Source organism: Vitis vinifera, chromosome 8 (genome assembly GCF_030704535.1).
Source record: "Vitis vinifera cultivar Pinot Noir 40024 chromosome 8, ASM3070453v1".
NCBI lineage: Eukaryota > Viridiplantae > Streptophyta > Magnoliopsida > Vitales > Vitaceae > Vitis > Vitis vinifera.
In genome coordinates this window covers 1194762-1222349 of record NC_081812.1, presented here as the reverse complement: position 1 = coordinate 1222349, position 27588 = coordinate 1194762, and the positions used below count along the sequence as shown (strand labels likewise).

General features: G+C 39.8%; 1 protein-coding gene across 2 annotated transcripts in view; it reads right to left on the bottom strand.

The window, feature by feature from the left end:
• LOC100250127 (uncharacterized) overlaps positions 1 to 27588 on the bottom strand; it is a 67368-nt gene that overhangs the window by 26810 nt on the left and 12970 nt on the right. For both annotated transcript variants that reach the window (XM_010654846.3, XM_002266970.5), the window contains exons 3-4: positions 22952 to 23070; positions 13088 to 13335 (exon numbers count right to left, since the gene is read on the bottom strand). In XM_010654846.3, coding sequence (XP_010653148.1) covers positions 13088 to 13335; positions 22952 to 23030 — 327 coding nt within the window. In that variant the 5' untranslated portion in view covers positions 23031 to 23070. The remainder of the gene's footprint in view (positions 1 to 13087; positions 13336 to 22951; positions 23071 to 27588) is intronic.

Genomic DNA, 27588 nt, shown 5'->3' with positions numbered 1-27588 from the left:
CTGCATCATCCACAAGGACCAAAACAATACTAAAATAAGGTTGTGCAGATTTGTGTGGTCCACAAAATTATGCCCCATGATATCTAAAGAGCAGATGCCCTTGGCAATTAAAAAAAGTTCAACATTAGAAATAACATGCTTTTATCCCCTAAATGTGTTACCAAAGGTTTAAAGAATCAAATCTTAAAATTTTGCAATGCAAATCAAACTGAAAGTTGTATGTACAGCATACATACATACATAGACGCACATATATGAATGTGTAAATGTTTGTTATAAACAACAAAATTTTATTAAGAGAACCAGGGAAGATTAAATACTGTTTGGAACAAGAAGAAAAAACAACAAACAGGAAAGTCAAAAGTACAAAGCAAGCTATAAAACCAGCCACTTCAACTTTACTATGAATAATCCTTATAAACTCACTATTGAAAGACAATCATTAAGAATGCTAATTATTAAAGAAAAACATTGTATGACACACTGGTTCTAAATTTCTTTTTTTTTTTTTTCTTTTTGATAGGCAAAAGAGCAACAGATATATTAAAGAGCCAAAAAAGGCTACATCAAGTACACAGGAAGTATACATGTGCACACCAAAGAAAAAACAAGAAAACCCTCCTCTTAATGGCAACCTAACCGATTAATAAAATCAATCATAGAGGACTCTTGCCCTAGACCCCCTTTGGTCCATTCAAAGAAATTACAAAGAAAAGGGAATTTTAGCTCTTGATCTGAACGCTCAACATTATCAAAAGCTCTTCTATTCCTCTCTTTCCAAATAGTCTAAACCAAATGTTGAGAGAGAGAGAAAGAAGAAAAACCTTAATTCTCATTCATGTAATGTCTACTTACAATTGAGAGATATATATATACAAGGCTAGGAGTCCTAACTACCATACATGTGACCTATATTAACAAGGAAAGATAATATACTATAAATACATTATATTCAACACTCCCCCTCAAGCTGGAGCATATACGTCATATGCACCAAGCTTGTTACAAATATATTTAATCCTAGGACCTCTGAGAGATTTAGTGAAGATGTCTGCTAGTTGATCATTTGAATTGACAAAACTTGTAGCAATACATCCTGATGCGATCTTCTCTCTAATAAAATGACAGTCAATTTCAATATGCTTGGTCCTTTCATGAAAGACGGGATTGGATGCAATATGTAATGCGGCCTGGTTATCACAGATGAGTTTCATCTGTTCATCCTTTCCAAATCTCAACTCCTGAAGAAGATGTCTCAACCATATGAGTTCACATGTTGCCAAAGCCATAGCTCGATACTCGGCTTCAGCGCTAGATCTGGCCACTACATCTTGTTTCTTACTCTTCCAAGATATTAGATTACCTCCAATAAAAACACAGTACCCTGAAGTGGAACGTCTATCTGTGGGTGAGCCAGCCCAATCTGCATCTGTGTAACCAACAACTTGAGTATGACCTCTATTCTGGTACAATACACCTTGGCCTGGTGTACTTTTGATATCTCAAAGAATACGGATTACGGCATCCCAATGGCTATCACATGGTGACTGTAGGAATTGACTAACAACACTCACAGGAAAAGAAATGTCTGGACGAGTAATGGTGAGATAGTTCAATTTACCTACGAGCCGTCGATATCTCCCGGGGTCTCCTAAAGGCTCCCCCTGTCCTGGTACAAGTTTGACATTCGGATCCATAGGTGTGTCTACCGGTTTACAGTCTAACATACCGGTTTCTTCCAGGATGTCTAAAGCATACTTCCTTTGGGAAAGGACCACACCAGAACTGGATTGAGCTATCTCAATTCCCAAGAAATACTTGAGTTTCCCCAAGTCTTTGGTCTGAAAGTGGGTAAAAAGATGTTGCTTTAGTTTCTGAATACCATCCTGATCACTGCCTGTAATGACGATGTCGTCCACATAAACAACCAGATAAATACACTGCCCCAAGGAGTTATGATGATAAAAAACTGAATGGTCTGATGTACTGCGAAGCATGCCAAACTCTTGAACAACAGAACTAAAACGGCTAAACCATGCTCGAGGAGATTGTTTCAAGCCATATAGAGAACGGCGTAACCTGCACACTAAACCAGACTCCCCCTGAGCAACAAAACCAGGAGGTTGCTCCATATAAACTTCCTCGGCAAGATCACCATGAAGGAAGGCATTTTTAATATCCAACTGATAAAGAGGCCAAGAACACATAGCAGCCATGGAGAGAAGCAAGCGGACAGAAGCAATCTTGGCAACAGGTGAGAATGTGTCACCATAATCAGAACCATAAACTTGAGTATAGCCTTTAGCAACTAAGCGGGCCTTAAGGCGATCAACCTGACCATCAGGACCAACCTTAACTGCATAGACCCAACGACAACCAACTGTAGATTTACCAGAGGGTAAAACAACAAGATCCCAAGTGCCATTAGAGTGCAGAGCAGCCATTTCATCCACCATTGCCTGTCGCCAGCCTGGATGGGAAAGAGCTTCATGGGTGCTCTTTGGAAGAGAAACAGAGGATATATCAGAAACAAAAGCAGAATAGGTTGAAGATAATCGATGATAACTCAAAAAATTGTAAATAGGATGAGGATTACGAGTAGAGCGAGTACCTTTCCGAACAGCAATGGGTAAGTCATTAGGAGAAGGCAGAGCCGGGGCAGGTGAAGCCGAAGGGATAGGAAGTGAGTCAGCAGGTGCCTCAGGAAAAGGGAGAGGAGCAACGACACGAGGGCGACGATGATAAACCTGAAGTGGTCGAGGGGGCATAGCATCAAGTGGGGAGACAATGGAAATGGGCAAGACTTCAGAAACAGGAAGAGACTCAGAAGTGGTGGAAAAAAATGGTGAGTCCTCAAAGAAGGTGACATCAGCGGAGATAAAGTATCGATGAGTCTCAAGGGAATAACAACGATAACCCTTCTGAAGTCTGGAATATCCCAAGAAGAGGCACTTCATGGCTTTGGCGGAAAGCTTGTCCTGTCCAGGAGTGAGAATATGAACAAAGCAAGTACAACCAAAGACACGAGGAGGAAGGAAATAAAGTGGTTGGTCAGGGAAAAGAAGGGAGTGAGGAATCTGATCGTGTAAGACAGAGGAGGGCATACGATTAATCAAATAACAAGCGGTAAGAACAGCGTCCCCCCAAAAACGAAAAGGAACGTGACTATGGAGGAGGAGAGTACGAGCTGTCTCAACAAGATGTCGATTCTTGCGTTCAGCTACCCCATTTTGTTGAGGAGTATGAGCACAAGAAGACTGATGAAGAATCCCATGATGAGACATAAACGAAGTAAATTGGGCTGAAAAATATTCCCTGGCATTGTCACTGCGTAACACACGAATAGAAATATTGAACTGGGTTTGGATTTCAGTATAAAATTTCTGGAAAATAGAGAATAACTCAGCTCGATTTTTCATTAAAAATAACCAAGTACATCGAGAATAGTCATCAATGAAAGTGACAAAATACTGAAATCCTAAAGTAGACGCAGTCCGACAAGGACCCCAAACATCAGTGTGGACAAGCTCAAAAGGAGACTTTGCCCGATTATTCAAACGCTTTGGGAACGAGATACGAGTATGTTTCCCAAGCTGACATGACTCACACGGAAGCGACGACAAAGTGGAAAAACGAGGAACCATCTTCTGGAACTTGGAGAGACTAGGGTGGCCCAGACGATTGTGAATGAGGAGAGGAGCATCAGTGGAAATGCAAACTGCAGGAGATGAATCTGAGGTGAGGTGATAGAGGCCTTGAGACTCACGTCCTATGTCAATCGTCTTCCCCGTACTCCGGTCCTGCAAGGTCACAAATTTATCAGAAAAGGTAATAGAACAATTAAGAGTACGAGTGATTTTGCTGATGGAAATAAGATTAAAAGGACATTCAGGAGTATAAAGGACAGAAGTGAGAGGTAGAGAAGGCAGAGGAAGGGCCAAACCAATACCTTTAGCCACAGTTTGAGAACCATTAGCTAAGGTAACAGTAGATAAATCAGAGGTAGTAGTAATAGAGGAGAAAAGATCCTTATTACCAGATAGGTGATCAGATGCTCCAGAATCTAGAATCCAGGGTCTAAGAGAAGATGTGTGGGTAAGGCAGGCAGAGGCATTACCAGGCTGGGCAACAGAGGCAATAGAAGCCTGAGATGTCTGAGATGCGGAGGAGCTCGGAGGCTGAGGCAGCGGAGAATCAGAGGACTGGGCCATATGGGCAGTGCGAGGAGGTCTTCCATGTAACTGATAGCAACGATCGCGAGTGTGGCCAAGTTTATTGCAATAGGTGCAATGAGGACGTTGGCCTCTACCTCGGGTACCACTGCGTCCTCCTCGAGAGGTAGTTTGAGAAACTAACACAGAAGAATCTGAAGCGCTATCAGATGGCAAAGTCTGAGTGGACGAGATACGGAGGAGGCGAGCAAACACATCATCCAAGGACGGAACTGATGAACTACCAAGAATCTGATCACGAATAGGCTCAAGATCCGGACGGAGGCCAATAAGAGTAAGGACCATGAAGAACTTGTCAAGCTGTGTTTGTTGAGCCCCAACATCAGGAGTAAGAGGCATCACAGTCAAGAACTGCTCTTTAAGAGAGGCAATCTGACCAATATAAGTAGATAGATCCAAGTCCTGTTGGCTGAGATGGACAATAGCAGAAGCCACCTTATAAAGACGCTGGATATCATTCGTGTATAATCCTTTGGCCTGAGTCCAAAATTTAAAACAAGTTTTATAGGCCTGAAGATGAAGAAGAATCCGGGGATCAAGCGATTGCCATAATACACTACATAACTGTGCATCTATCTTCCTCCACTGTACGCGGTCAACCTCAGGGATATCTGCCTCCTGGGTAACCAAGTGATCCTCATATCCTTGACCCATAAACCAAAGTTCAACAGAGGCAGACCAGGAAAGATAATTTTCACTGCCAACCAATTTCTCTGAGGTAATCATAGGAGATCCAGAGATAACAGAGGTAAAGATCTGATTTTTGGTGGTCATATTCACGTATTTGGATCGAAGAGAGCCCTAATATGGCTTCAGATTGCGGTGTGGCACCACCGAAAAAGGGAGACGGCCTCAGATCGCGACGTGGTACCACCAGAAAGGTAGAAGAACACTTCCCAAGGCACGTGCAGGGATTGGGGTGGAGAGAAAGTAGCCGGAACTTCGCCGGAAAGGCTGTTTGGAGGGCTGACGGAGACAAAAATCCCCAAAAGAGGTACGTGCAGGGCTCGGATGGGAGAACCAGGTAGGTAGGGATGCTGGTCGGCGGCAGACGAGGCTGGAGGAGGAGGCGCGTCGCCGGAAAAGGCCTCACGCGCCCTCACGCGCCGGCGCGTGAGATGCAGTCGCCGGCCGGAAAATGGCGCGTGGCCGGCGCGTGGATCCTCTTTTGGTGCCGGTGCCTTCACAAAAGTTGGAGATCTCCTCCAGGCGCTCCTTCTGGTATGGTCGGTGTCGGAAAAATAGGTCGCCGGAAAGTTCGCCGGAAGTTCGCCGGAAAGTTCGCCGGAAAATTTCGCCGGCGGTGAGTGGTTTCTAACGACGTTCCGACTGACCGGAAAGTATTGGGAGATGGGGAAGGTGACCGGAATGAAACACGGTCACCGGAAGGTTGCCCGGAGTTGATGACACGGGAAACAGGAAAGAATTAGGTTTTCCTCCCTAGCTCTGATACCATGTTGAGAGAGAGAGAAAGAAGAAAAACCTTAATTCTCATTCATGTAATGTCTACTTACAATTGAGAGATATATATATACAAGGCTAGGAGTCCTAACTACCATACATGTGACCTATATTAACAAGGAAAGATAATATACTATAAATACATTATATTCAACACCAAACAAAGAGGAGCAACATTTCACACCTTCTTTCTCCTCTTCCCAATGGATCGGCTATGCCAGCCAAAAAGCATTGCTTGGACTGAGGTATGCAACACCCAAACCACTCCAGACTGGTTCTAAATTGGATCTCCCAATGAAATGTAACTAATGCTTTTAAAAGAATGGATAATAACAACCAATCCAATGAAGCATACTATAAAAGACCAAGGAGTTGTGACAATGGAGATGCACTTTGAACACAGACACAGCTCCTACACATGACAGACCCATTCTCCAAGTATGAAACATGAAAATTTTAACACAAAGGAAACATTAAGAACAGTTGACACACAATAACACCACTGTGGTAGAAAAGGCCTCTCCATTAAAAAAACAAATAAAACAATATTGTCTCAAAGAAAGAGAAAGGAAGAAGTGGAGGAAGAGAAAAACCGTCTTCCTAGATTGGAGACTAGACATTACACTAATTTTGTTGGTGAAACCCTATTATGATATAATTGCTATTTTGTAAAACAGCCCCACACATCCCCTAAGTAAGCCGCTCTTAGAAACTATTTTTTATTTGTTTTTCTTTTTTTCGTCAGGAACCATTTTCTTATCTTTTGTTACAACCATGTGCTTTTTCCAGAAATGTAACATATGACCCATTCTTATTCACCTAATCACCTAACTCTTCTAAAATTTAGTTATTTTTCATCATAACTCTTCTCAAATTTAGTTAAACTTAATGTATAAAATTTCAATTTTAAAAGATAAACATATAATATGTCCCCACTTTGTCCGAGCCCCACTTTTCAGCATTTTCCTTGTTAGTGTATCATGATATTTCCAATGTCAGAACCCGAAGATAAAATCATTCATAACCAGTATAAGATTAAAAGATGGATACACATCCTGGGATGTTAATGAGCTCAACTACCTAACATTGATTCTCTGAAAGAGATTGAAAAGGTCTTGGCATACCATGAAAATCATCTCACTCCATTCCATTATATCCAAACTCGCGATGGTCATACCCACAACCTATTCTAAATTCCTCTTGTCTGAAATTGGTGACTCATTTCAATCCCATAAAATTGTAAGGTACCATGACATTTCCTATCCAGTATAACTATTATAACATCCTACTTTTCCAGTGAACTTCTATGGGATTTCATGTAAGTAGATTGATAAGATGATGAAAGATATTTAAGGTGAAAATGATATTTAGTTTTTTTCCCTTGACTACAGGCATTTTAGGATAATATTAAACATTTAAATGATTTAATTTCCAAGCAAGATGAAATGACACCGGAGGTCATAGTAACACATTAAAATTTTCCACTCTCTTACAAGTAACATAAAAAAAATTATCAAATTTAAACTACATTACATTAGATTTAGATTCATTCACACAGTATTCCCATGTGACATTGAAGCCCATTAAGTGAACTTGGTAATAAATTTTTTTAAATAGATTTTGCATCATTCTTCCTTGTGTAATAAGTAACCCTTCTCAGGAGCTCTCCACACACCTACTCAAACCATTTTCTATCCCAATTCTTGGTATCTTTGCTAGTTGGAGTGGTTTAAAAGCTGAGGAAGTTCAACAAGATCCCAAAAAATATTACATAATGGATAGGCAGCAGTTTCACAAGAAAAGGTTCAGGAGGTCCATAGCCTCACCCATTTTTGAGAGGCACAAAGAAGGTTGGATCCCTTGAGGGGATTGGATGGATATGGCTGTGATAAAGCAACTTCAAAGTAAGATCTTAGCATTGAAAAATATTTATGGTGAGCAATGGGTGATGGGTGAGACTTTGGGAAAAGAGTAAAGTGTGTAGGGCCTGTCTAGTGGCTCATCGTAGGATGCAAAAATAATACATTATATTTTTTCTCTGTATATAATATTTCTGTGTCCACAAAAATATATATTTTTCATTTCTTATTACCAATTCTTTTTTCTTTCTTCTATTGTTTTATGATGAGATAAAAATTTGTTTCATTAGGAACTAAATTCAATTTCTATAGAAGAAAACTTCAAAGATGTACAAGTTGCATGCTTGTCTAATAAAAGGCAAAAGAACAGCACGAGTAACATGCTTCATAAACTACGACTGACAGGCTAGCCTAAAGAAAAAGGATAAAAAAAATCAAATAAAGCCAATGTTCCAATAACATCTATCCCTCAAGCCAATATCATTATTTATGAAGTCCAATATCCAAGGCCCTTGAAACTGCAATATGCAAAAGCACCAGAATGCCACCAAATTTGTGATTTGAGCCTGAACAATCTCAAGACTCAACTCTGACATTTCAAATATACTTCAGTTTCTCTCCTTCCACAGGGACCATAACACTGCAAAATGAGATGACCTAAAAAATTAATTAAAATTTTGAAAAAAAGAAAAAGTAATAATCACCCCTTAGAGCTACATGCCCTATAAACTCGAGCACCCAATAATTCCCATAACAAAGTGGGCATCACCATCACATAGGACGTCAAATCCATTGACATTCAAATCCATAATCTGGATGTAAAAGAAAGTTACTTGCCTTGGCTCCACTTACAAATTCTACAACATTTCAAAGTAGTGGGACAAATCACAAAGGATTTTCCATTTTGTCTCCCAAAACCTTGTAATTTGGGTGACGACTTTGAAATGTTGTGCCATTTGAAACTGGAGAAAGCAGATAACTTCTAGAACTAACCAGGTCGGGCACTATTTTGCATTTTTCAAATACTACAGTAAGAGAAAACAACTTATGCTGAGATTTCCAAATAAACCTCTCTGGAGTGGGATTACTACTTAAGCCATCAATTTGCATGGTGATTTTGATGAAAACAGACTTACCATGTCAAGAATAGTTTTATCAAATCCCCATCCCCAACCTCTATTCTATTCCCATAAATCCTTTCCATATTAAAAGAACTTTATGGACAAAGGAAGACTAGACAGCTAGAGGAACACAACTGAAAAGGAGTTTCAGTATACGATGCACCATTCAAGAGATACTTTGTTATTACTTGCAATAACCATTATCACCATTCTAAAGGCAGGGCCATGTTCCAACATGGATCACTAGCACATATCACTAAAGGTTACAATCCGGTAAAGCACACATGACCCAGGGATTCAGTGAGTGACCTGAAATGTGGATCAGAAAATTTTTCTTAAAAGAAAATAAAAATAAAAATAAAATAAATAAAAACCTGACCATTCACTGCCCAAGTTTTTGGAATGCACAGATCATAAAATGATCGGTCGATGCAAAGAATCACATGTTTAGAAATCCAGATATTTGGCAGGACGGTGCTAACAATTTGCCAATATTAGGATTTTGAGTGTCAAAAATATCTAAGGTCAAATGCTGAGGATTCATTAAAATAGCATGCCTATCCAATCCAAATTTCTTTATACATGCTTTTGTTGTCTATCAAAAAAAAAATTCTTCCCAAATAAATTAAGGATTTAGGTGGCATATTTAGTCTAGAAAAGATATCATAATCCCATTATGACAAGGTTAACTACCCTTGAGAGTTCAAATTAAACTATACTTGTCAGAAATCCTTTCCTCCTCAAATATTTTTAATAGAAAAATATAGAAGTCTGGGTTTTTTTTTCTTTTTTATCCGAAACAAAAATTCATAACTACCAAGTTAGAAGAACATGAAAAGGATGAGAAATCCTTCCCGAAAATACAAACTCTGGTCAAAAGATCTGATGTATAACATATTTCCTATATACCACACAACTAAACAGAAGAATTAAGGTTATGTTCTCCTGAGAAATCAATGCATGAACAAAAGGAGGCCGAAGCTTTGCACCAAGACTTGCTGTTTGAAACCTCTATTTAAACACCAAGTTCCAATTGAACTGAATAACAAGAAGAGGACTACCCTTGAAAATAGAGAATATATTTAAAGAACAACTGATTCCATCCCTGCTAAAAATAATCATGAAAAGCTGGTCGGACCAGACCAGCCTTTACCCCACAAACGAATAAATAAAAAATAATAATAATAAAAGGCACTAGATGGGGCAAAACCCGTATACAAAAGGAGTGTACTCCAACAATGCTAAAAGAATACAGAGAGCTCATGAAAGAAATTAAAAAGGACTTTCCATTTCATGCGTTCTTTTTCCTTCTAGGTTTTCAAGACTCCTTTTGAAGCTAAGATGTTCTCTATTAGCACTACTTTCCTACCTTAGAAATGCAATAAGAGATTGAAATAAAAAAATTCTGAGTTTTCTTAGGGGGAAAAAATATATTGAGAGAATTTTAATTGAAAAATATGGACTGTTTTCTATGCAAGAATGAAACTTCCACTTTGTTCTCAAAGTAGATTTCAAATCTTTGAAAAAACTTAGAAACCCCAGTTTCCTTACATCATCTGTTAAGTGGAATGTTTTATTAGCTCACCAGTTTGATAATTGTTATGGAAGGGTTCTGGATTGTTCAAAGATCTGTATAAAGGATGATCAATTCATTTGCAAGCAATACTTGGGTTCACAGTGGAGGAAGGTAAAGGTTTCCTGAAGATAATCAGTCATGGTCTAATGATTTCAATCACGAATTCCCGAATACATCGCCAGTATACATCTGGACTCGGCATCTTTAAATTAAACAATTTTTCCCCTAAATTAAATTGCTTAATTTTACGCTGGTTCAAAGGATGGCTCATCCTCCACACATTTTTTGCTTCCTTATTAATGAATTGTTTTCTTCCAACCAAAGGAAATGTACATTTTTTTCCCTAGTAAATCTAGGTTAATCGTTTATCAAGTAATTAACTAGTGAAATTATTTTATATTTGTTTTTTTTCCTCTTCTATTAGAAATAACCATTTCATTGCATTTGTAAGTAGAAAGAAGGATGTCAAATAACAAAATCCTTCCAACACATACACAATCGTCTATGCAAAGTTTGATCAAAAAAGGAAAATAGATTTATATTGGTCCAAAAAGGCAAATCTATTGGCACATGTCAAAATGGTTAGGAAAATGCTCACTACAAATCACAAAGGTAATATATCTCTTGCAAAAGAAACCAAATATCTCACTCCAAATTTTGCTAACACATCTACCTCATTATTGCCTAAACGAGGAAACCAACAAAAGGAAAATCTTGACTCTACAAAAGTATCAATAATTTATGCAAACACCAATCAAACTATCGCAATCCTCTTTCTTTCTTGGTTTTTCCATGATTTGACAATAATAGCACAACTCTCCTCTACTAAGAGATGAAAGACCCAAAACTTTTTCTTGCAACAAACCCTCCAAAAAGGCTAGAATCCCAACCTCAATAACTAAGCCCTCTCCTACAAGTTTAGAGAATCCTCTTACCACAATACCAGAGTGGTCCTTGGCCCAGCACAACTCCTAGAATCCCTAAAAACTAGAGGTGGCAATTCGTGTTGGTGGGTCATGTTCATATCGTGCCAAAACTTAAAACATTCTACTAAATAGGTCAACTCAAACACGACACAAATAATAATCAAGTTGAAAACATAAAGTTAAATACGACCTAATTATTAAACAAAAAATACGTCATGTAATCCATTTAATGATTAAGTTCTCCTATTTAATAATCAGGTTGAGTTAAGTCTTGTATAAGTTTATATGATTAATATCCCAACTAGACATGTTTATGACTTTATTCAAAAACAAATTAAAATGAATCAAATATGGATTAAATAATTTAGAGTTATAATTAGGTTAATCAGCATGATTATGAAATGGGTTAACTCAGGTCAAATTCTTGTTATATAGGTTTAACACAAAAACTACCTATGTATTAAATAGGTTATGCAAGTTGACATGAACTTTACCTGAACATGATTATACTCAATCCAAACTCAAGAAAAGCATGTTGGGTTCAAGTTGTATTGGTAAATCATATCAAATTTTGTCATCCCTACTAAAAACCTGAGGTTGCTCAAAGAACACCTTTCAAAATTTAGTTTACAAAACTCATTCAAGGTAGTAACCATTCAAGAAGTGTCTCTTTAGTCAACCTCATGAACTTGCAAAGTAGTTTAGTAAAATGAAGCTCAAAGGGATTCCTACAAAGGCCTTACTAGCAAAAGCCTAAAGGGAAGAAAAAAAGTAAAACAAGTCTCGATTTGCTTCCAAAGTCCTCCTTCTATCTCTAAAAATCCTAACATTCCTTTCCAATTAAATAATCCAAATCAAATTGAAGCAATAAACCAAAGGGTTCTACCTCGAGGAAACCCCCAATACCCTTAAAGGACATAATCAACATGTCCTTCACCCTTTTGGGTGGAACCCAATCAATACTAGGAACCTACACCATAATGTCAAGGCTACAAGACAATGCACCAAGAGCTTTAAACAGCCTCATTTCTTGGAACAAATCATTGGTATTGACCTTTAAACCTTCTTATCTACCACAAGCCAGCCATCACTTTTGTTAAGGCTTTGGAATTCCAAATGAAGTTTGCAAAAATAAAAGGAACTAAGTTGGCAAAAGTACAGATAGCATCAAAGAAGAGAGTACATATAGCATTAAAGAAGAGACTAAGTTAGAACAAAGTTGAAAGCGTCAAAGGACAAACGCTTGAATCAAAAGAAGTGGGGAACAAATACACAAGGACAAAAACAAATATAAGAAGAGCTAGTTCCTCAGGGAAATTGAAATTCCAAAATGAAAATGAAGAGGGGGAAACTAGCAACAAATAGATAACAGTCTCTCAGCCTCACCACCCAAATAGAGGTTCATATTTATTATTGTGATTTAATAAGACAACAATATTCTGATGTCTATTAGAATATGTATAACTAGAATTAGGTAATTCTTAACTAATGTACTAGTAAAGCCTCTCTAGATCCTATAAATTTCTACTAAAGAATCTTTCACTTTCCATTGGAAACAAAATCTTTAAGCAAAATAAGGTAACTCATTTCATGTAGGATGAAACAAAAACAAAATCGACAAATTTGGTACACAATCTATAATAAATGTTTGCAAGGCAAACACATAAACAGTTGGGACAGTGCCAACACCTATCTGCTCCATTTTTTCTAGATTATTTCTAAAACCTAAGACCAGTTCAAACCAATAGTCTTGAGCAATCACATGCTAACTAAGGATCATTGGTTGGAAAGAGAAGAGAGGAGTATGTGTGAATGGAGGAGGGGTCGCCAGGAGGCAATCCAACTACAATTAGCAATATTAATATCACAAAGAATGAAGGAAAAACTCCTGTTAAATGAATAAAGGTCTTACCAGTCTAGAGACTGCCTTTTTTCCATATTCATCACCATTGTCATAAACATGCTTGAGAGCTAAAGGAAGGACTTTCCAGAATTCATTTACAAACTCGCTTCCCTTTCTTCGACTGTTTTGCAATATGTCATTTGCCAAATATAAAAATGAAACGCACTGCTCTTTCTGGGAAGAATTGAACAATTTATCCCATGTTTCAACAATCTGTTTTGCTTTCTTCCGGTGAGAAATGCACCAACGAGACAGTGCTGATCATATGTTAAAAGAAATGCATACTAAAATAAATTGGCCATAGCAGCAACGAAGAACCTAGATGTAAAGGAAGAAAAGAGTAAGCAGGTGGTTTTTGCATCTGTATTATTTTTTAAACCTGGAATCTTAGAACAATGAGTTGTGCATCAATTTCAGAAACATGCTTTCTTTTTTGGATATTATCTGGTTGAAGATGAAAAATATTGATATAAGGTTTTTAATAATCCTAGATTTTGCAGGAAAGAGCTAATGCTGCTCCACAGGAATGAAAATAGGCTTTAATTGTAGTACACTTTGTTTTGAACATCAAAACACGTTAAGACTTAATTTTACATGATATCAGAACTAGGTAGTCTTCCTTTACCAGTATTTTTCTTTTTTTTAATGCAAACAGGAAAATATTACTAACAATAGACTACAAGCATAAAGATGCATGGAAAGATAACAAGGATGAGAAATCCTTCAAACAAAGAAAAATAAAAACGAGCAAAAGACCCTCAACAACCACAAAACCCAATGATTGACTTTGTTGATTGGCTTAGCTTAAAATAAGGAGATTTTTTTTTTTCTTTTTGTTGATAAGCAAACCAGAGTAGATAAATATCAATGAAAGGCATTAGAAAAAACTGGAAAAAAAAAAAGGTTGAGCTACCCTGAAACATAGCTTGTATACAGGGATCACCCATAAACAAAAGGAAATGGCAAAAAGAAGAAAAATGAGAAAAACAAAGCCATCATCCAAGTCCTAGAGCACCCTTAACACACCAATGAAATTTAAAAAGATAAGCTTCCTTCTTCAGCAAATGCTCCGACAAGGCATTGTTGCAAACACGATTTGTATAGTCACTCTTGTCTTAGAAAGATGAAGAGCAAAGTTGAAAGGATTATTGTGGAGAAAAAGTCTTTTCAGGTAGAGTTTGAAGGTTTGAATGGTGGAACTTGGGTATTGGTAACAGAGAGGAGCCGAGGTTTCGTAGTTTCAATAGGATTTGACATGGAGGAGCTGGATTGGTTGATGGAGCATTTGAAGAAAGCTGTGGAGGTGGAGGCTTCCAGGGGTTTTGTACAAAAGATCAGGGGCAAGACTAAGACCCTCTTGATGGAGATATGCTTCAATAACAGAGGGAGGTTCATGAAAATTACAGAATTTGTTACAAAAAGGAAACCTTTATTTCTTGTCGTCCCCAAGGGCGTCAAAGGGAAAGGATGGGAAGATCTTAGGAAGGCGATCCTATCAGTGCAAGAGTATTCTGAACGAGACGGAGGAGCTTCGAAGGAGAAGAATGGTGATATCCGGATGAATGGGGACACTTTCAGAGGAGGACGGTCATATGCAGAAGTGGTGGCAGAGGCTGGTTTGAGGACTGGAGGTACGTTGTCAGTTGGAAAATGGGCCAGAGCTGTAATATGTGAAAGCCAAGAAAAAGTCCAAGACTGGACTCACGAAGGAAGAGCCATTGCGAGGATGATGGGGATGAAAGGAATGGTGTCCATAAATCCCATTTCCGCTTTCAAAGGATGCTTTGTGAGTTCAACAAGGAGAGCGGAAAGGGTTCATGATCAGGGAAGACTTTCAGTGAAAGGAAGGACGATTCTACTAAGGAAATGGTCGCCTAAGGAAAATATGGTGGTTCAAGGAAAGTTCAGGAGGGGCTGGCTAGTATTGAAAGGTCTCCCTTTCCATTTGTGGGATGAAGTTCAGTTGAATTTCATTTTGAAGAAATGGGGGAGGGTAACGAAGGTGGCAAAGGAAACTTTGAAGCTGGTGGACTTGACGAGGGCAAAGCTGTGGGTGGAGATGCTTCCAAACGTCGTGTTACCAGCGTTGCTTGAGGTGGAAGATGGGGAATGGTCCTATACAGTAGCAGTTTCAGTCACCGGAGAAGATGAAGATGCCGACGCTGTCATGTCTGAGATAAACCGTAGCAGGAACGAGTGGGTGAGAGTGGGAGGTTGCGTCTCTCAGTCGTCAAAAGCTGCAGAAGGACTACGAGGTAGTGTTAGGGACATTGAGTGCTACAGAAAGAGGCGTCTTCCCCGGGCACGTTATCGGCAATCAAGGACGGGTTTGGCAGATAAAGGGGAGATAGGAAGGAGATGGAGCAGATCGGGCCCAGTTGAAGCAAATTTTATTGGGCCCGAGCACGAGTCCTCTTTTAAAGCCCACAAGGTTAGTGCCCAAAGTGGGATGAGGCATCGTGGGCTTCAAGATGGCCTAGAAGCTCCTCAAGCCCACCAGTCTGCATCGGCTTTGTCCCTTTCTCCCCAGCGAGCTACTTCTTCTACAAAGGCGATCGCGATGCTCTGTCCAGACGGTGCAAGGGCCAACGCCGAGGTTTTCTTTGGAGAAGAAGGTCGGGCCGTTGAGCTAAAGGCCCAGTCCCTTCCCAACCCTAGGCCATGGTCAGACAACACCGTGGGCTGTAAGTTTAAAGGCCCGTCGGGGTTGGGCCAAAACTTAAGAGGAACAAAGCCCTCTGGTATGGAAGTCTGGTCGCGAAGGGGAAAGCCCCCGCGGTTCACACGAGAGATGCTACTCAGGACAAAGAGACAGCAATTTCAAAGAAGACGTGGTCTACCCTCTTCCCTCCAAGCGCCGATCGACGACAGGGACATCGGTGTAGCAGCGAGCCTATTTTCACACGGGGTTCGTCGTCATCAAGTGAAGACCGCAACATGGAAGAGGAGTTTGGGATGGGCTTTCAGATGGAGCGAGGAATCAAAGTGAATCCTCTCTCCAGATGTCCTCTGTCTAGTAATCTTTCGAAGGAGGACACCTCGGCGAGCCGTGTTGAAGTCAGAGGAGGGCTAACGGGACGAGTGGGGTTTGATCCTCGTGGCTATTCAGACGTGGTTTCACCTTCTAATTCAATAATCAGAGGTAAAGGACTCATCTTTGAGGGGTTTTGCGAAATTCCGGGAGCCAAAAACTTGGAGGTATGTCAGCCCTCTCCTTCTCAGCCACCCGAGTCACCTTCTTTTCCTTCCTGTAGTCCGGATTCTCCTTTGATGAATCCCTCTGGTCCACTTCTTCCCAATTCAGTCCCTCTTTCTCAGTCTCCTATGGAAAATCAAGGCAACTCGAAAAAATTTTATGAAAAAGGTGGTGTTGACTATTTAAAACATGGTGACATACCTGACCGTGTTGAGGAGGAGAACCAGTGTGCTTTATCTAACCAGATGATCGAGAGTTGTACCCCTAAGGAATCTCTTGTCAGGTCGCGTAAGGAGGATTCGGGTGATTTCCTTATTGATGGTCTGTCCCCCGGGAAAATGGCCAAAGTGCGAGAGGTATTATGCTCTCTTGACATTAAGGTGTATTCTAGGAGGAAGAATAGAGGCCCCACAAGTTATTGAGACATGTTGGTTTTGGCTCGGAAGGTTAGGGTCTTTGTGTTTTCCCATGAAAATTATTAGCTGGAACGTTAGGGGTTTGGGTTTAAGGAACAAGCGTAGGATGGTTAAAGATTTTCTTAGGTCAGAGAATCCGGATGTTGTGATGATTCAGGAAACAAAAAAGGAGAATTGTGATAGAAGGTTTGTGGGTAGTGTCTGGACGGTCAGAAATAAGGATTGGGTTGCTCTTCCGGCGTCTGGGGCATCAGGTGGGATTTTGATCATCTGGGATTCAAAAAATCGGCGTAGAGAGGAGGTGGTAATAGGATCCTTCTCGATCTCAGTCAAGTTCTCTTTGGACGGTTGTGGACCTCTTTGGATTACTGCTGTTTATGGTCCAAACAGTCCCTCACTTAGGAAGGATTTTTGGGTGGAACTTTTTGACATTTATGGATTAACTTATTCGCTATGGTGTGTGGGCGGTGATTTTAACGTCATAAGGAGAAGCTCAGAAAAAATGGGGGGTTCTAGCCTAACTCCAAGCATGAGGGACTTTGATAGTTTTATTAGAGAATGTGAATTGCTTGACCCACCTCTTCGGAATGCTTCATTCACTTGGTCAAATATGCAAGAGTCTCCCGTGTGTAAGAGATTGGACCGTTTTCTCTACTCAAATGAGTGGGGGCTGCTCTTCCCCCAAGGCCTTCAAGAACCCTTAATTAGAAGGACATCGGATCATTGGCCAATTGTTATGGATACCAACCCGTTTATGTGGGGGCCAACACCTTTTAGGTTTGAGAATATGTGGTTACAACACACTAATTTCAAGGAGAACTTTAGAGATTGGTGGAGTGGGTTTCAAGGAAACGGATGGGAAGGTCATAAGTTCATGAGGAGACTTCAATATGTTAAAGCTAAATTGAAGGAGTGGAATAAGTTTTCTTTTGGAGAGCTTAAAGAAAAGAAAAAAAGTATTCTCAATGATTTAGCTAACTTTGACGCCATTGAGCAGGAAGGGGGTCTCAATCCTGATTTGTTAAGCCAAAGAGTCTCAAGAAAAGGGGAACTAGAGGAATTATTATTGAGGGAGGAAATTCATTGGATACAAAAAGCCAAAGTGAAATGGGTCAAGGAAGGGGATTGCAACTCTAAGTTTTATCATAAAGTGGCTAATGGCAGGCGAAATAGGAAATATATCAAGGAGTTGGAGAATGAGAGGGGCTTAGTGCTGAAGAATGCCGAGAGTATCACAGAGGAGATCTTACATTACTTTGAAAAGCTTTACACAAATCCTACAGGAGAGTCTTGGGGTGTTGAAGGATTAGATTGGTCCCCTATTTCGGAAGAGAGTGCATTAAGGTTAGACTCCCCTTTCACCGAAGAAGAGATTTCTAAGGCCATTTTTCAGTTGGATAGGGACAAGGCTCTGGGGCCAGATAGCTTTACTATTGCCGTATTCCAAGAGTGTTGGGATGTGATTAAGGAGGATTTGGTGAGAGTGTTCGCTGAATTTCATAGGAGCGGAATTATCAATCAAAACACTAATGCCTCTTTCATTGTTCTAATACCCAAAAAGAGTTTGTCAAAGAGAATATCAGACTTTAGACCCATTAGTTTGATCACTAGTCTCTACAAGATAATAGCCAAAGTGCTCTCAGGGCGTCTAAGAGGGGTTCTACATGAGACCATCCACTATTCTCAAGGCGCTTTTGTTCAAGGGAGACAAATATTGAACGCGGTTCTTATAACGAATGAGATAGTGGACGAGAGAAGAAGGTCAGGGGAGGAAGGCGTCGTATTCAAAATAGACTTTGAAAAGGCATACGATCACGTGAAGTGGGATTTTTTGGATCATGTGTTGGAAAAGAAGGGGTTCAGTCCTAGATGGAGGAAATGGATGAGTGGATGTTTATCTTTGGTATCTTATGCAATCTTGGTGAATGGTAGTGCTAAAGGGTGGGTTAAGGCATCAAGAGGATTAAGACAAGGCGACCCTTTATCCCCTTTTTTGTTTACTTTAGTCGCAGATGTACTGAGTAGGATGCTTGTGAGAGCTGAGGAAAGAAATATGATGGAGGGTTTCAGGGTGGGTAGAAATAGAACTAGGGTGTCCCATTTGCAATTTGCTGATGACACCATATTCTTTTCTAACTCGAGGGAGGAAGAGTTGCAGACTCTGAAGAGTCTTTTGTTAGTGTTTGGGCACATTTCTGGGCTCAAGGTCAATCTTAACAAGAGTAGTATTTATGGCATTAATCTTGATCAAGCTCATCTTTCAAGATTGGCTGTGATGCTTGATTGTAAGGCGTCCGGATGGCCTATTCTCTATCTGGGTCTCCCTTTGGGCGGGAACCCTAAGGCGTGTGGCTTTTGGGATCCAGTGATTGAGAGAATCTCAAGTAGATTAGATGGGTGGCAAAAGGCCTCTTATCCTTCGGGGGGAGGATAACTCTTATCCAATCTTGTCTTACCCATTTGCCAAGTTACTTCCTTTCCTTATTTAAAATTCCCGCTTCAGTGGCTGCAAAAATCGAGAGGTTGCAAAGGGATTTTTTATGGTCAGAGGTTGGGGAAGGCAAAAGGGATCATTTAGTGAGGTGGGATGTTGTGTGCAAACCGAAGACAATAGGGGGTTTGGGTTTGGGGAATATTTCTAGGAGGAATCTCGCTCTTCTAGGGAAATGGTTATGGAGATATCCTAGAGAGGGTTCAGCTCTTTGGCATTAGGTCATTTTAAGCATTTATGGTTCACACTCTAATGATTGGGATGCTAACACTTTAGTCAGATGGTCACATCGCTGTCCTTGGAAGGCTATTGCTCAAGTCTTTCAGGGGTTTTCTTTGATTACTCAGTATGTCGTAGGAAACGGGGAAAGAATTCGGTTCTAGGAAGATTTGTGGTGGGAGGACCAACCTTTGGGAACCCAATATCCAAGACTATTTAGAGTAGTTGTGGATAAAAACATTTCTATTTCTTCAGTTCTCGGTCCATCTTGGCCTTTCTCGTGGAATTTGAATTTCCGCCGTAACCTGTCAGATTTTGAGATTGAGGACTTAGAAGGCCTCATGCGGTCTCTTGATGATTTGTATCTCTCTCCTTCAGTCCCAGATGCCAGATTATGGCCATTATCCTCTTCAGGGCTTTTTTCAGTCAAATCCTTTTTTCTAACATTATCTCAATCCTCTGGATCTCTTCAAAACTTTCCTTCAAAGTTTGTGTGGAATTCTCAAGTTCCTTTCAAAGTGAAGTCCTTTGTCTGGTTAGTGGCACACAAGAAGGTGAATACTAATGATATGTTACAAGTGAGAAGACCCTACAAAGCCCTTAGTCCTGATATTTGTATCCTGTGCATGAAGCACGGGGAATCAGCAGATCATCTTTTCCTTCATTGTTCCTTGACGATTGGGTTGTGGCACAGGTTATTTCAGTTAGCTAAGATGGATTGGGTTCCCCCAAGGAGCATATATGACATGATGTCCATCAAATTTAAAGGTTTCGGTAATTCTAAGAGAGGGATAGTTTTGTGGCAAGCTGCAAGCATAGCTCTAATTTGGATTATGTGGTGGGAAAGAAACGCAAGGATTTTCGAGGATAAAGCAAGGAATTCAGAGTTCCTTTGGGACTCTATTGTTTTCCTTGCTTCCCTTTGGGCTTTCTGTTCCAAGGCATTTAAGGGGATTCCCCTTAATGTGATTCAACTGGATTGGATAGCGGTGTGTACTCCATAGGGATTGGTCCTTAGTGGGAGTTCGTTTGTTTTATGTGTATTTTCCTGTAATTTAGTTGTCTTTGGTGGAAGGATTTCTCATCCTTCTTCTTGTACTTCTTTTTTATATTAATATATCTTTGTGGCGTTTCCAATCAAAAAAAAAAAATATCAATGAAAAGGTTGGTACAAAGCAGAACAATTAAAGCTCGCCAAAGTACACCGAGAGTACACAAAGGGAAGCAAGCAAAAAAAAGAAAGGAGCGGAGAGGATAAAAAAAGGAAAAACAACCTGCCCGACTTTTACTTAGCAACTAACCAATCGATAAATCAAGTAGAGACATGGACTTTCCTTCTATATGAGGCCTAACAAACTCCATAAAGGAAAGCAGAAAAGAGGATTTTAGCAAATGATCTGAAAGATCTACATCTTCAAAAGCCCTTCAATTTCTCTCGTGCCAAATGATCCAAAAAAGACACAAAGTGGCAGCTAACCAAGCTTTCTACCGTTTTCTTCCTATTTGAGCCCCATTCCAACTTAGGGACATTATCTTAACTGAGAAGTGCATCACCCATTGTAACCCAAATAAGGAAAAAACCAACTACTAGAGAAGACAACCTATAACACAATGTAGAAGCAAGTAATCAATGGATTCCTCCTCCCGTTCACATAAAGCATCTATTTACTAGTGACACCCTCCTCCTTTTCAGGTGGTCTATCCTTCCCAAGTAGCTTCCCAAGCAAAAGAGCCCAATCTCGATGGGACCCATAGCTTCCAAACAACTCTAGCTGGGAAGGCCTCTACACCCCCAAAGTCCAAGAAAGGATAGAGAGCTTTAATGGAGAAGTTTCCATTTCATGTACCTAACCAAATCTTTTGATCCTCAACATTACATCCAACCGAATGTTTTTGGATATTCCGAAGAAAGATCTCCACCAACTGTCTGGAAAAACTAGGATGCTAATGATTCGGATTCCATTCTGCTCCCACATATCAGCTACCTCTGCGTCCTTTGAATTGGCAATAACAAATAAAGTGGAGAAAGACTCTTAGTGATGTGTTACAACACCACAAGGAAGTGGGTTATGCTTTTAAAAATCTCCCAATTTTTCTAATAGCCTTCCAAAAGCCGACTCCATACCCCTCCTAGACACCCCTAAACTCCAATCCCTCCTTCCACCCCAAACTTCCCAACAATCACCCGCTTCCACAAAGATTCCATTTCAAAGGCAAACCTCCATCCCCGCTTTCCTAAGAGCTCCATCTTAAGGACAAAAAGATCCCTAATGCACAGGCCCCCTTTTTTCTTCTCCACGCACACTTTAGCCCAGCTCACTAGGTGAGGTTTTTTCTCTAGAGCTCCTCACTAGGACAGAAAAAGATAGGTATGCTAGACAAGGTGCTTTTAATGAGAGTGAGTCTCCTCCTTTTTGACAAAAACAATCTTTTTCATAGGGCTAGTCTTTTCTGAACTCTCTCCTCCACCTTTTCCCACACAAAAGCAACTTAAAAGAGGCTCTCAACAAGATAACAAAATAGGAAGAAGGAAGACACCCCACCCGACAACCTAAAATAGCTACCAACTTGTCCGAGTTATAGATCCTCCCCAATGAGATGAGCTCACTCTTTTCCATATTAACTTTCAAGCCAAAGATCACCTCGAACCACATGAGAGTCCAATTCAAATACCTTAGCTGCTCAACATTAGTCTCACAAAAGATGATGGTGTTGTCAACATATAAAAGATGAGTCACCTCTACTAGCCCACTGCTCCTCTTACCTATCGAGAAACCAGATATGAAACCTCCTTCCTTAGCCTTTACAATTAACTAACTAAGAGCCTCCATCGCCAATACAAATAAATAAGGAGAAAGGGGGTCTCCTTGCCTCAGTCCTTTGGAACTTTGAAAGAAATCAATAGGGGTCTCATTCACTATCATTAAAAAGGAAGCTGAAGACATGCACCATTAATGAGAGGAAGATTGTTTCTTGTGTTTCTCTTCTTTTTAACTGCACCTTTGGTGGGCATCAAACGTACACACTGTATGTTACTGCCTCATTTGCCTAGGCATCTTTAATATATATTCACTTTTTGGCTATCAAAAACAAAAACAAAAACAAAACAACCACAAAACCTAAACCCAAACACCCCCCAAGAAGAGATCCTAGTAGCCTCACGGAAAAAAGACCTTCATCAAATTCTCTATAGAAGATAACACACCCTCTTTGTTTAAGTTACTAGCTTACTGATAGTAACTTAGATTAGCTGACCCCCACCTCCACACATACATAAGTAAAATGTTGCAGACATGAAAGAAAGGCATATCCCATTATCCTGGCCAAATTGGTTAACAAAAAACATGTCACAGTTTTTCCCAGCTACAAACAGAAAATATAAAATAACTATTTCATCTTAAATCAAAACCTCTTAGAGTCCCATACCTACTAACTACAGTTAAATGCCATTTAAGGACCAATAAGCAATCAAGCCTTGCAGGTTTTATAAAATCAAGCCACAGTTTTCCATAACTATAAATATAAGTATGATGTTTCAATATGAAGGATACACTCTATGCTTTGTTGTGAGTTGTTGAGTTTCGACAACTTCTCGGCTAACAACTGTCCATCAAAAACGTCGTTGCTCATCCTGCTATTTAACAATTTTTTACATATCCTGCAGCAATCCCTACAAGTAAAACAAAATTGATATTATTTTAAAAGTAGATAAACACACTTTTAGCAACTATAAAGTAACAAGTGAATCATTATTCATGAAGATAAGTGTAGATTCTTTTTTTTTTTATCAGAAACAAACAAATATATTAAATAAGAAAAGAAAACATGAAAAGGATGAGAAATCCTCATGAAATACAGACCTGATCAAAAAGAGCTAAGTAAATCTCCTCTATACAAGGGTATAAACAAAACAAACAAAAGACTATACAAGTGTGACAACTCCTGGTCCTGTAGACCCTACCAACTAAGTTGAATTACACTCAAAAGATAAGGTTTAAAAATGTTTGTATAGTAAGCCCAAAAAGAAACAAAGAAATGAAGCACATCCCACGTCATGTCTAGCGTCTTCGAAGCGTCCTCAAAGATCCTAGCGTTCCTCTCTCTCCACACAATCCACAACAAAGAGAGACACGCAATTCTCTAAAGAGTCTTGCCTCTAATAGAGTTTCCAAAACACTTGAAAGAGATCACCATCATATCACGAATAATGTCTGGCTGAACACTCCATCCCCATCTGTGAGAAGATCCTATGCCACAATGCCAAAGTGATCAGACAATGTAAGAAAAGATGATTAACTGTCTCACTACTCCTCTTACAAAGGATGCGCCAATCAGGGCTAAGGGCTTTGAAAAGTCTTTTCAACTGTAGCATGTCATTGGTATTTGTCTTCTTATGTGCCACTAACTAGGCAAAAGTCATAACCTTAGAGGGGGCTCTTGATTTCCATAAAAAATGAGCAACGTAAAAAGGAGTAGAATCTGAGAAATCGGATAAGACTAAAAGAAAAGATTTAATTGAGAAACCTCTTGAAGAGGACGGAACCCAAGTTTTCGCATCTAGAATAAAAGGCGTCAAATGAACATGAGAAAGTAAAGACATTAGTTTTTTAAGATCCTCAATCTCCACGTTTGTCAAATTGCGGCGAAAGATAAGATCCCAAGATGAAGAAGTATCATTACCCAAAATGGCTTGAATGGAAAGTTTTTTAGTTGTGGTGACTCTGAAAAGTCTTAGGAATTGTAAGCATAACAATTGGTCTCTCCACCACAAATCTTCCCAAAAACAAATTTTGGTCCCATCACCCACTACAAAGCGGGTGTGTACAGAAAAAACATGGAGAATATGTGCAATGGCATTCCAGGGGCAATGATGTGACCATCTGACCATGTTGTTAGTGTCCCATCCATTGGGATGTGTCCCATAAACTTTCCTGAGGGCACCTCCAAAGTCACTTCCCTAATAAAGCTTAGTTCCTTGGAGGAATTTTCCCTAACCCTAACCCACCAAACTCCTTAGGTCTACACACTAAGTCCCAACTGACCAGGCAATCCCTTTTACCCTCCTCAGACCCGACCAAAGAAAATCCCTTTGTAATTTCTCAATCCTCAAAGCTATTGAAGTTGAGATCTTGAAAAGAGAAAGAAAGTAGCTCAGGATATGCATTAAACAAGACTAAATTAGGGTGATTCTACCTCTTAAGGACAAGAAAGTTTTTTTCCAACTATCCAACCTCCTAGAGACTCCATCCAAAACTGGATCCCAAAAGGAAATCAAATTTGGGTTTCCTCCTAAAGGAAGACCCAAATATGATAAAGGCCACTCAGAGACAGCACAATCAAGCAAGGAAGCCAGCTTGGTGGTTTGATCATGACTAATGTTGATCCCAGAAAAAGTGCTTTTGTTTAGATTGATCCGCAGCCCAGACAAATGCCCAAACACCATCAATATTTGCTTAAGAGTTTGCAAATCTTCCAAGGATGCTCTAGAAAAGAAAATAGTGTCATTAGCAAATTGTAAATGAGATGCCCTGGTCTTATTTCTACCCACTAAAAACCCCTCAAATAAACCTCTCTTCTCCACTCTCACTAGCAACTTACTTAAAACATCAACCACAATGGTGAAGAGAAAAGAGGAAAGGGGATCACCTTTTCTAGGACATCAATATGCCTTAACCCAACCCTTGGCATTTCCATTCACTAAGATTGCAAAAGTCACCAAAGAAAGACAAGCCCTCATCCAAGACCTCCATCTAGCACTAAAACCTTTTCTTTCAAGAACATGATCCAAAAAATCCTAATCTACATGATCATAGGCCTTTTCAAAATCGATTTTGAATACTACCCCTTCTTCTTTTGATCTCCTTCTATCATCCACCACCTCATTAGCAATTAAAACGACGTCCAAAATCTGCCTCCCCTCAACAAAAGCACCTTGAGAAGAAAAAATGGTGGCTTTAAAGACTTTACCCAATCGCCTTGATAACACTTTGGCTATAATCTTATACAAACTAGTAACCAAACTAATGGGTATGTAGTTAGAGATCTTGCTTGTTTGACTTTTTTTTTTGCACTAAAGAAATGAAGGTAGCGTTCATGCTTTGATTAATCATCCCATTATTGTGAAACTCTAAGAAAACTCTTAAAAGATCCTCATTGATCATCTCCCAACACTGCTGAAAAAAACCCAATGGTGAATCCATTTGGCCCAAGGGCCTTTTCCTTATTTCAATGTAGCATGGCACTGTGAATCTCCTCCTCTAAAAAAGGGCGACCCAACCACTTAGCACTCACTGATGAGATAGGGGATCAATCTAAACCTTCAATCCTCCAAGAACCTCCTGGAGGCTTAGAGATTAACTTCCCAAAGTGGCGCTTAATCTCTTCTAAAATGCTTTCAATGTTATTTAAGACTACCCCATTTTCTGACACCAGGGAATTAATGAGCTTCCTATTTCGCCTGCCATTGGCCACCCTATGAAAAAATTTAGATTTGCAATCCCCTTCTCTTATCCATTTGACCCTAGATTTTTGCCTTCAAGACACCTCTTCCTTTAACAACACCTCTTCTAATTCCCCCTTCTTTAAGGTCTCCCTTGCTACTAGTTCAAGAGTAAAGGTCCCTTCTTGCTCCTTCTCATCCAACTCCACAATGTCCAAAAGATTACTTCTCTTCTTCTCTTTTAAATATCCGAAAGACACCTTATTCCACTCTTTCAATTTTGACTAAACAAATTGAAGCTTTTTCATGAATTTGTGACCTTCCCAACCTTCAACCCAGCACTCATTCCACCAACAACCTAAATTGTCCTTGAAGTCAAAATACATCAGCCACATGTTTTCAAATCTGAAAGGAGTTGGGCCCCACACAAAAGGGTTGGTGTCTAACACAATCGGGCAATGATCCGAAGTCAATTTGAGAAGTGCTTCTTGGATGCTTTGAAGGAAACCTCGTTCCCACTCATTAGAATATAGGAATCTATCCAACCTTTTGCAAATAGGGATTTCTTACAAGTTTGACCAAGTGAAGGATGCATTCCTAAGAGGAGGATCAATTAACTCACAATCTCCTATAAAGTCATCAAAATCCCTAATGCTTGCGGTTAGCCTAGAACCCCTAACTTTTTAGAAATTCTTCTAATAACATTAAAATCCCCACCAACGCACCAATTTGGAAAAGTTAAGCCTGAAAGATCTTGAAGCTCCAACCAAAAATCCTTTCTCAAGTAAGACGAACTAGGACCATAGACCGAAGTTAACCAGAAAGCCCCTTCATCCTTCGACTCCAACTTCACTGTTATAGAAAAAGACCCCATAACAACCTCAAAGCATCCTAAAGGATTGTCACTCCTCCCGACACCCCGCAAGCTGGGAAAGCTACCCACTCTTTATTTTTTATCTTCCACACACTACCCACAAACCTCCTATCACAAGACTCCCTCTTTGTTTCTTGCAACATAACCACATTCGGATTTTCATGACAAAGACAATCCTTCACGACCCTTCTTTTCTTTTTGGAACCAAGACCTCTAGTATTCCAACTGATGATTTCCATAATTACAGAAAAAACCAAAAAAATACCAAAGAACCCAAAAACCTAAAGAAGCCTAGGGGCAACAAAAGCAATGTTGTTCTTCCTTCTAGAGTAGACCTTTTGCACAAAGATGCCTTTGCTTTTGGCCAACTAAGCTCCACTCTCATTATATTTGACAATCCTAACTTGCAACGTTTCCAAAACCAACTTAATGGAAGCCAATTTTGAAGGAGAGATGCCTTCAATATGGAAATCTTCCAACTAAGCAGGACCAGACTCCACAGACAGACTCCTCACTGGGGAAGAAACTCCACTAGGGTTGATTTGTGGTAACCTGAGAAAAGAAACGTCCTCTAACTCTTTGCTAGGCTTGCTTACTAGGGACATCATACCTTTGGGACATGAACAACCCCTAAGTAAACCAGAAGGACACTTGTTAGACCTTGAAGGATTGGCCAATGAAGGCAAAAGACAATCTAAAGAGCTCATAGGAAGGATTGAAAACCCCACAGAAAGACCCGGGGACTGAAGAAAAGCAATAGGGGAAAAAGGAGAAGAAAGCTCAAGAGCCCTTTCTAAATTCTGGCCTTCAACCATAGAGAGTGGAGAAAAAGACTATACCTGGGCTTGACTCCTACAATGAAGAGCACCCCCTCT